We start from the raw sequence: 11388 nt of genomic DNA on the forward strand, positions 1-11388 counted from the left end.
GGGTCAATTTTTGTCAGCTCTAGTCCATGTATGTATGCAACCGGCTGATAACCTGCAAAGGATAAAAATACTAAACATCTAGCTTTAATATTTGAGAAATTATTAGGTGCTCAACGTAGGCATGTGAGAGGCATTGGGCCTAAACGTCCTTCTTCAGCAGGTACAAGTGCTCCTTCCTAGTAGTAGTCACAGTTATAAGCACTGCAACCAACACAGGTTCTTGTTAAATTCATAAAAAATTTGGTAGCTTTGCTATATTGTTAAGAACTTGAGGCATTTATAGTAAATTTTGGTAGTTTGGTAGTTTGGTAGTTTGTTAAATTGTCAAAGACTTAATTGATTTGACGGTTTAATAATTTATTAGATTGTTAACGACTTAATTCGGTTGGTGGTCAATTTGATAGTTTGATAGTTTTTTAAATTGTTAATGACTTAATGTTCTTGTGACTTAGTTGTAGGATGTTGATGTGAATGTTTTTTTTTCAAAACCCGACGTTTGTGACGGCAATTGGATATATTATCCGCTCATTTAAGAAGCAAATGAACGAGGAAAACAACGATTAGGAAGAAGAAGACACATAGTATTTTTTTGTTTTCTGTTATGGATGATGTTTTTTGGATTTATTAGATAGTTTATGTAATGTGTTATAGTTAGATGTTTTATGTAATGTGGTATGTATTTCTGTACTTTTATCAAATTTCCATATTATTATTATTATTATTATATATATATATATATATATATATATATATATATATATATATATATATGTGTAAATTACTGAAATCATCCTTGTGGTTTGGTCAAAATTGCATGTTTGGTCCCTAACTTTTTTTTACACTCGGATCGTCCCTGTGGTTTGATTTTGTTGCGTTTTTTGTCCCTATGGTTTGGTAAAAATTGCATGTTTGGTCCCTAACTTTATGTATATAAGGGACGAAAAATTCAACAAAATCAAACCATAGGGACGAAAAACGCAACAAAATCAAACTATAGGGACGATCCGAGTGCAAAAAAAAAAGTTAGGGACCAAACGTGCAATTTTGACCAAACCACAGGGACGATTTCAGTAATTTACTCTATATATATAAACTCATATCATAAATAAATTGTTTTTTTTTTTTTAAAAAAAAAACATTAGCAGCGACACCTTTAGGGACGACAATGACCAATTGCGATGACAACTGATTCCGGGAAGAGTAGCCGGAAAAACTCTGACAAATACTAATAGAGATGGCGCTAATAGTGATGGCAGGGACATTTAGTGACGATGATGCTATTTGCGACGACAAACGAGTATTAACCAAGAGGTAATAGTGACGACCCTTTAGCGACGATATGGGTCATCAATTGCGACGTTTTTTGTCGTCGCTAAAGGTTAGGTTTTTTTTGTGAGGATGTTAACATATTCTAGGTAAAGTTTGTTTACCTAATGTTTTTGGCATGTAGATAGGGCAATTTGGTACCCTGAAAATTAAACTACAACGGCATTTTGTGTTTAGAAAGATGTTATGGGACTCGTCCACCATAGATGCACTTCGTATATTTTTGTAATTTTAATTACAACACTAAAAAGTTCGATTTTTTTTCTCAGCGTGATGGTGTTTAACCTGATTTAGATCCGTCTGCCAAGTGCTGATCTTGATGTGGTGTTAATGGAAGAAGGATCGGTACAAATTTTCGGTGTGGGTAACAGAAAACTATTGTTATAAACCATTAAAATCATTGTTTTGTTTCATTAATCATTTAAATTTTGTTGACATCAATGTGATCTAGAAGCGGTTCTCACATAGAATACAAAATAACTAATAAATAAAAAGTCTGGTTTGACCCCTATAATTTAGTTCCCTTGTTGGTGACTCTTGATGGGTACAAATAATTTCATGAAAAAGAGCTACAGAAGGAAACAAAGAATCACATGATGATGATGAAGATTATGATGAATCTGGAAACATTTTAACAATTGTAAAATTAATGCTCTTAGTTATCAGGAAATTATAATTTGACAAATCCATTCAGTGAAAACAATATATTCTCAAGCCCATTTGGCTAGGAGAGACATCAAGCCGGCACCAAGAAGAAGAAAAACATTTGAACCAAGTAGAAGCATCTTCTTGTTTTGCATCCTCGGATTATTGAAATCCGGAGAAAGTAGGTTGACAAGAGCCATATATATTAACATTCCAGCAGATGCAGCATTTAGCACGCCTTCGACAATAAGAGAATTTGTATTGTTTTCTTTATAGCTGTTGCTCATCAATATTCCGATTACAATTCCACCTGGAGTCGTAAGGGTGAAAAACGCTCCCATTGATATAATCGCCAGTGACTTGATTTTTGCCTGAAATAAGTGAACCATGTTATATATATAGGATTTATTCGTAGCCATAGTTGATATTCAACCCAATTACGTAGACTAAAATAAATCTAATTAATTTGTTGATAATATCCGTACCTGAAAGATGCATCCACCGAGGCCTAATCCTTCGAAAAATTGGTGGAAGGACAAAGCAACAATAAGTGGTTTTATGGTTTCCGGACTTTTGGAAGCACCTAACGATAATCCTATAATTATTGAATGAGCGACAATTCCTAATTCCAGCACCTGCGATCCAAAAGATAAATAATATTTTCACCAATATATTACTTCTTGTAACCCACCTTAAAGTTTAATTATAGACATAATTAAAGGATATCGTCGATTGGTTCATCTTAATTAGTGTCTTTAATAATTTATCTGTTTGCAGCCTAGTTATTTTTATTTCAATTAACTTTGTCGTTCAAAAGAAACAAAAAGATTTGAAAGATCTAGTAATTTACCTGGGAAATAATCCGATATCGATAAACTTGGGAATTATCATTGGCGTGAGAATGGTGATGGGTTGTATGCATGTGAACAGTCACAACCCCAACGTTATTTTCTTCATCGTCAACCCCTTCAACTGCTACCGTCTGATTCTTAGGATGGCATGCCACTGACCAGCTCTCAAACATCAACGTCACAATGGTTGCAATCATAGCCACAAACCCAGATAAAGGAAAATCCCCCCAAACCTGTTCTTTCAAACATGGAGACATCAGGCTCTCGAACGCGTCTGGAAGTATATGGATAAAACCTGTAGCCAGCATCACGCCCGCAGCGAATGATTTTATTAGGAAGAAACCATCTTTTTCTTGGCGTAAGGCCGGAAAGATTTTGCCAGCGAAAGGTAGAGATACGCCGATTCCGCCCGCAATCAATATGGAAGCAAGTGCGATTAATTTGTACTTAAGGGTTTCGCTTTTGTTGCCGTGGATTTCTTCGTCTTCACAACTGCAATCAGCAAAGACTCTAATGACTAGGCTTAATAACAAAAATGCCGTAACTATTGGTTTCTGAAATTCCATTTGATTTTCGAATTAATTGTCAACGTATTTTCTGAGTGCGTGCGCTTTTTAATATATAGGGTAAAAAAGAAATCTTAAAACATATCACTCATAAAAGATATCACGCATTTATTATCATGTACAAATTGTATGACATACAAACTCAGTCTCCTTAAACAAACTTGTCGTTATCACAAACTAATCCATATCTGCAAAACCCATTTAATTTTGGAATTAACTTTCATCCACTTTTTATAGCGTAAAAATATATCATATTTTAAGATGTACATCGCCGTTGTTTTGAAGGTTCTCACGATAACATGGTAACACACTTAAAAGGATGCTCCGTACACGCCATAATAAAAAACAAATAAAACCCATTTTTTTTCTCACCTTGACGTATGTGACCGTATTAACCCATCTATTCATTGGAATATATATGTTCTGATTGCGCCGGTGGCCATATATTTTTGCTCGATGAGATCCATTATTAATCTGTTATCAAAAACAAAAGTTCTACCGATATCGCACGAAGGCGAAGGCTTGGTGATGGTACTTGTAGGGTATGGGGTTTGTCGGAAGTGTTCAGACGGTCCAAGCCAATTTGAGGCTAGGGACAAATACAAAAATGAGGCCTTTAAATTTCAAAATTTTGTTATCGCATTCGATAATACATGATTTATGTGCAACTAGTACATGGGTACTTATTATTAAATTGGAGTTATATGTATTACAAAAAAAATTGATCGTGTTTAAGGGTGTGAGTTTTTAAAGTCCAAAAATTTGTCATGAATTTTCAACTTTTTAAAATAATATTTATTAAAGAATAACCCTTAATTTTATGGGAAAATGTCATCATAGCACATTAAAGTTTGGTCAATTGTTTGATTTAGTCACTAAAATAATTTTATTGCGCAATAGGCCCTAAAAATATCATTTTACCTACTAAATAAAGCAATTATGCAATTTGATTCCGGTTTCACCGGTTATATTTAGTCTACATGATTTTTTTTTTAAATAAAAATTACAACGTGGCTTTTTTATTTTCTCTTAAATTTTGAACCTTGCATTAAAATTTTCCATGGTCAACGAATTAAAACTCCCTATTTCTCCAAACACAATCCACCTTCCTCTTCTCCAAACACAATCAATTTTCATTCACCTATCGGGTTGCTCAACCCACACGTCGATGACGACTTTCAGCTTCTTCCCTTTTTCTTGTCCAACACCAAACTGATGTCATCAGTAAGTCTTTCGATTTTGCTTTTTGATGTATAGGGTTTTTGAGGAAATCGTAGGGCGTACCTTTAACACAAACAATTTTTCTGATGGGGATTAGTCTGTGTTGGGCTATTCACCGGTACTGTTGTTTTTAGGGATTTTGTTTCCATTTTGCCTCCAAGTGTATATATTTTCCAATGAGTGAATAGGACACCATTAGTTTAAGATCTCTGGGAAATGCATTTCTAATTCATTAGATATTAAACTGTAATTCATGAGAATTGTGAACCTCATCATATCCATTCGTCTACTTCATCCTAAAAACCATAATTATCTATAGTGAAAAAAATGTTTCCTAGGTGTGCATCTTTGTCTTGATCTAGAAACTACATTCACAAAAAAGGAATATCAAGTGTGCAACTTCCACCCTGTCTACGACCTACACCATAAAAAAATAACAGATCATTTTTTCGATGTCGGGACTGTATCTTTTAGATGATGGGTGATTTGGAGTTTCCGGAAACAATAAAGGGAAAGTCAAATAAGATACAATGTTATAATAAAAGGTAAGAGGAGGAACAATGCAAGGAGTCTACCTGTAGCCGGGTTGTAGAGTTCACTGAAAAATCAAGAGAATAAGAGTTAGAGGTGAAACGTCGCAAAAATAAAGTCATAAAATTTTCGTTTTAGATTAATAAATCGTTAATACATATCATTTCCATACAACCAAGGTAATCAAGATTTTGCAAAACATCATCGAATCAGAGTAAATCACAGAATGTGGAAACATGCGATGTGTGCTTTGCAATCCTCCCGAGCTCTTCCATTTGAAAACCAAAGTACCTAAAACATAAACTTAAAACTGTAAGCACAAAGCATAGTGAGTTTCCCAAGATACCACATAACATACATAACTTCTCATATAACAGGCCCCACCCACTGAGATACGGGCCCCGCCCACACTCGCATAAGGGGCCCCACCCATTGAGATACTGGCCCCTCCCACACTCGCATAACAGTCCCCGCCCACTGAGATATGGGCCCTGCTCACACTCTTATAACAAGCCCCTCCTACTGAGATATGGGCCCCGCCTACACTTAAATAATGGGCCCCGCCTACTAAACATATAACTATATAATCATATAACATTCAAACACATGCAGAAAACAAAAAGATAGTAGCATACTGCATAATCACCGTGCCCCGCCCACATACAAATCGTATATGTATAACCTAATATTAGCATATAGAATAACTATCGGGCCCTAACCCGTCCAACATACATACCAATACACACACATGCAAGAGTCACACAAAATACTTACATCCTAACATAAAAACTATGGGTCGGGATTGGTGCCTTCGACTCGCTAAACATAGTGAGGAGACTCACCTCGCACTGCCGAAACGCACAGAAAATCCACGGCTGCTCACTAACAGATCCCCGAACTATATCAAAACAACATCCGATCAACATTTGGGTCCCAATCCATAACTATAAGTCCAACAGTCCATTATTAAGGTAAAAAGAACATTTTACCCCTTACATAGTTTGGCCCATGACAAAAGCCCAAACTCAAAATCTAAAAGGACCAAAACCAAATAATTACTCAAGGCCCATACTTGGCCTAATTTTCCAAATTGTGCCCCAAACATAGCCCAACATAACCCATGGTCAACCTTGATCAAACTTCTAGTCAAAGTCAAAGTCAACAGTCTATGTTAACCAAGCAATCAGTGTTGACTTGCAAACACGTCGTGTTCTTCCAACATCCAGATAATCGGGAAACCCCATCCAACACGCCATGTGGCGTGTTGGCTTGCAAAAACATCGTGTCTTCCCAAGTTTCCACAACTTAATACATTAAGCTACTACCTCCGATTCCAAGAGCTCCACGTGTAACGCTCTAAAAATTTCAACCAATTTAAAATTTTCAAAAACAACCCGATTTCATAAAGTTATTACAAAAGGGTTTTCAATACAATCGTGTCTACATCATAATGCCTTCCGGCCCATAACATAATGCCTTCCGGCCCATATCATACATAGCATACATATAATAACAGAACACAGAACAACCATGCACTTCGGGTCTACGTTGAGACTAGTCCGCCGCACCGGCCAACAGTCCACCCGGTCCACCCTCCGAGTCTAGCCATATACATCGAGTCTACAGTGTGATTGGTCCGCCCGCACCAGGCCTTCAATCCACCTGGTCCAGTCTCTGAGTCTCGACACGTCTGGTCCGCCGTCTTGGGGCCTGCAGCCTATCCGGACTGCTTACTCGGCCTTCGGGATAACCGGTCCGCCCTGTGTATGTTGGCCTACAACACAAAGCAGGACCCTCCTCAACCCAAACCTCAGTCCAACAACCATGTGCACATAAACATTCAATCATATAAGAATTCACATTCAATTAAGCCTATCTAGCGGATCACATAACATTGAAGAGAATTGTTATCGAGATTTGAGAAAGCAAAGTTTGATTTGAGTAATTGAAGATTTTGAACATGAAGAGTAAATATTAATCAAATCTCATATTGATAAAGACTGATTACAACATAAGCAGAAAAGAGATATTTGTTACGAAAATTCTCTCTCTACTTCTAACCTCAGTCCCTATTTATAGGGAACATGAGTGTACAAAAAATATACTAAGTCTAGACATTTCACTTCGCACAAAGATGTATGTCTTAACATGTGCGAAGCCTATCTTGAACACTTCAGTCTCAGAGCCTTTGAGCTTATTTTCTTCCATATGCTTCAAAATCAGAGCCACTTGAATTAAATCATTGCAGTTCATCAAAGGAAAATCTGCTACAGTGAAGTCGTACTACTTGTTGTCTGCTCGGATAACAAAATAATGAAAATTTTGAAGCATGTATTCAAACAATATATCTTTCTTGATTGTCAGCACCTTTTTGATCTTCATTAAAGACCAAACTTCATCTGGATTCTTCCCTAAAACAGCATGAAATCTGATTTTCATGTGTGTATAATCATCAGTATTATCAAACTTCTCACTAATCTTGTACTGAGCAGTGATGAATAGCATTTCATTTATTGGAAAATCCAGCTGACAATTGTCTGAATTCACTAATCTTGTACTGAGCATGATTAAAAATTGATGAGGTGGTGGATAAAGTTGTAAATGGAATTGAAACAATTGGTAAAGAAATAGGTAAAGAGATTGGGATTGTGGTTGTAACACTCAGGATAGGTGCCCCCGTATCAGATACGTTGACAAGCGTATCAGAAATAGGTACCTCCTTAGAAACTGATTTGGTAGTGACTATTTCGAGTGGTTCCGTTAGTGGTAAGGTGGTAGAGATTTGTGAAGTATGGATGATAGGTAATGAAACATTTACCGTAGATGTCACTGGTGGAGTTTCTGGTACTATTTCTTCATCTGATGATTCATTGCGAATCACCATCTTTCTTCTTTTGATGAGAGTACGTTGCATGTTTTTGGCAACATCTTCAGCTCTTTGCCTTTTCTTTCCTGGAGAAACCGGAGCTGGAATACTACGAATAGTAACGCCTTTACTGCTCACCTCAGCCTTGCGAATTTTCTTCAATACCCCAGACTTAGAAGGTATTATTTCTTTCTTTGATTTAGATGAAGTTTCTTCAATCTGAATATCTTCATCTTGAACTTGTTGTGAAGATGAACCTTTCGCATCCTTCTTTATGAGCTTCTTTTTCTTTGACGGAGCAGCAACATCTAATAATACTCGAGTCTGCTCTTGTTGATTAATTGTTCACAAATATCTCACCAAGACTTTGTGAGTTTGAGATACCTTGTGAAGCATCGCATCTGGAATGCGAGCCACATGTGTAAAAATTGCCTCATCATCTTCTACTGCCTTTGGAAACTGATACAAAGAAAATTCAGCAACTTCAACATCCTCCATTACTGGAATTGCTTCTTTTTCATAGACCTTCTCCAGAATCAAGCTCCAATATCTTGCACACGAAATCCCCTTTTCCGAATTTGTGTTTTCGAGACTCTTAACAAATTCCTTCCATAATTGGGTTGCATAATCAACGTTTATATCATAGTATATGCCCATAACCATGGCATATACTTCCATTCGTCCTCTATCCAGTCCAACTGATCTTCCTGTTAGGCATTTAAGGAAAATTCCAAATAAGAAATTCCATATGCAGGGCAACCCAGACTTTCGAAAGTCACTGATCTTCTCAAGCTCTGGTTGATGGCCCATCTCGTTGAACATGTGAATGATTTGAGAGTTATCATGTTTGAAAAATGGAGGGTTGTTTGGAATCTACAGGAATTCAACAAACATATTCTTGGAAAGTTTTATGATGCCGTTGAAGCTGCCAGGGACAACCATGTCATCGGAACAGAGAAGGAACTAAACATGGCAGTGGACAGAGGTGATCGTTTCAGGGCAGCGATAAGCATTTTCAAGCCTTCATGATAAGAAGATACATTTGGATCAACTTGATAATTTGTGATTTGTATTTTCATCAGGGATTGAGAAAGAACTTCATCAGTGTTGGATTGAGTGGCTCCCATTTTTAGGGTTTGAAAGAGCTGAAGTTTGATCAAGGTTGAAACTTTGGAGGATTGTGAGAGTTCTGTTTGCGTAACCGTATATAGTGTTCTTGATCCCCCTTTTATAGTTTACTCAAATTGATTTGAAATTAAAGCGGGATGCATTTAATGTTATCTGATGTGGCACCTTGAAAATCGGATCATGACTGCAAAAGATAACCATGCTTCAAAAAGTAACTGTCACATCTCCTTGAAAACCGGATAGAATACCAACCATCTTGAGTACACAGCCTGTCAAGTTTCTCGTTATTGAATCTGAAACGTTAAAACCCTTCACATGGAGTCAAGGCTCTTTCACTTTTGGGATATAAAGTGAAATCATATGCCAGATTTGCGAAATCATCAGTCTGAGTTGGTTTTACTCAGAACCTCAAGGATTTCGTGTGTGCATTGTGTCAACAGATTAAGATGAGAAACAAAAAATTTGGAATTTTGTGATGTCAAAAATTGAATTTGACATGAATGCAGTTAAACCCCAGGCAAAGGTTGCTTCGTTAATCATCAAGAGAGATAATCAATAGCTTGTGTAGTTTCCCGTGAATTATAATCGAATACTCGTAGAGAAGTATCGAAGGGCTTCTTTTAAAAGACATTTTGGATTGGTTTTAAATTTCATTACATACCAGCCTTAACATAAGGTGAGAAATTGTAAATCAAATTACTTGTTTGACCAATGTAGTTAGTGACAAGTTGGCTTGTGAAAATATTTATCATGACTAGGATTTGCAAATAAATTTACACAGAAATCATATTCAAAAGAAAATTTGTTCTGGATCTTGTTGGGTAACAAACATTGTTGGTTGTGAATATTTGATCAAGACCACACATGCGAATTGAATATGTTTTAAAGTTTCGGAATTTTTGATACTGAAACAAAGGTTTCGTAAAAATCTGGAACAAAGTTCCCCGTCAATTCCTTAAGGTTTATGATTTTTGGGTTTCACTTCCATCACGGACTCATGATGTTAGATCATAAACACAGACTTGTGATTTGTCTAGGTTTTGATTGGTTTGATCAAAGACCTCAAGGACAAATCTCTTCAAATATTTGGATTATAAGAATTGTTTGGTATAAAAAGATTCGATAAGAATCGAAGTGTACCTCTGTTATAATGGACAAAACAGAAAAATCTTAACTCATTTGAGAAGAGTAAGGTAGCACTTTTGACTTATGCGAATATAAGCCTTTTTGGGAAGAAATTTTCATATGATAATTTCATTACGGATTTCTTTTCACACATAGAGTCTTGTTGAGGCTTGTGGTCTACATACAGCAGCATGCTTCTAGGGACATCCTAACTAGTTTTTAAAAGAAATTTAATACCTTCCCGTAGAAACACATAAGTATGACTTCTTCGCATTTTAGCCCTGTTTTAAATTCTCAGCATACAAAGTTAAAAAAAAACAAAGAAAACAAAAATATTTTTGTGATTTTTGAATTTTTCAAAATTAAGAACATAACAAAATAAAATCTTTTTGGATTTTTAATTTTTCAAAATTAAAAACATAACAAAATAAAATCTTTTTGGATTTTTAATTTTTCAAAATTAAAAACATTAAAAAATAAAATCTTTTTGGATTTTTAATTTTTCAAAATTAAAAACATAACAAAATAAAATCTTTTTGGATTTTTGATTTTTCAAAAGTTAAAAAAAATATAAAACTAGTCGTAAACCTTACCTTAGTTGTTATGATCTCAGATGCGAAAAGATGTGGATGCGAAGCCATGCGAAGCCTCTGAATGAACAGTAACCTCTGAACAAATTTTACTCATAACTGCTGAACAAGACTTTTAGGCATGAGTTTTTGAAATTGAATTCGCATTAATCATCCCCAAACCTGCTAAAATTCTAACAAATGATTTTTCATCAAGAGGTTTTGTAAAAATATCAGCAAGTTGTTCAGTTGTTTTAACAAAATGAATTTCAATATTCCCATCTTCCACATGATCTTTGATAAAATGATATCGAAGAGCAATGTGTTTTGTCTTTGAATGTTGTACTGGATTATGACAAATGCGAATTGCACTTTGCGAATCACAATACAAAGGAATATTTTTCATGTTTATTGCATAGTCACGAAGTTGACTCTGAATCCAAATAATTTGCGAAGTGCAAGCAGCATCAGCAATGTATTCTGCCTCAGCAGTTGAAATAGCCACACAAGTTTGTTTCTTTGATTGCCAACTCACCAACTTCCCATCCAATAGTTGACAT

General features: G+C 35.8%; 1 protein-coding gene across 1 annotated transcript; it reads right to left on the bottom strand.

Annotated features, from left to right (window-relative positions):
* Window positions 1-1929: 1929 nt before the first annotated feature.
* On the bottom strand, window positions 1930-3388 carry LOC145028930 (zinc transporter 3-like). Its single transcript, XM_078977617.1, has 3 exons — window positions 2822-3388; window positions 2457-2606; window positions 1930-2342 (listed from the first exon to the last, which is right to left on the bottom strand). Exons 1-3 carry the CDS (start codon window positions 3386-3388, stop codon window positions 2037-2039), a joined length of 1023 nt encoding a protein of 340 aa, XP_078833743.1. The 3' UTR covers window positions 1930-2036.
* Between the last annotated feature and the right edge of the window lie 8000 nt (window positions 3389-11388).

Source organism: Lactuca saligna, chromosome 2 (genome assembly GCF_052625555.1).
Source record: "Lactuca saligna cultivar CGN05327 chromosome 2, ASM5262555v1, whole genome shotgun sequence".
In the NCBI taxonomy this organism is placed as follows: domain Eukaryota; kingdom Viridiplantae; phylum Streptophyta; class Magnoliopsida; order Asterales; family Asteraceae; genus Lactuca; species Lactuca saligna.

Coding starts and splice junctions, on each gene's coding strand:
- LOC145028930 (XM_078977617.1), bottom strand. CDS start 3,388: ATGGAATTTCAGAAACCAATAGTTACGGCATTTTTGTTATTAAGCCTA. Junction 2,607..2,821: donor GATATCGGATTATTTCCCAG/GTAAATTACTAG, acceptor TTTGGATCGCAG/GTGCTGGAATTAGGAATTGT. Junction 2,343..2,456: donor TCGGTGGATGCATCTTTCAG/GTACGGATATTA, acceptor CACTTATTTCAG/GCAAAAATCAAGTCACTGGC.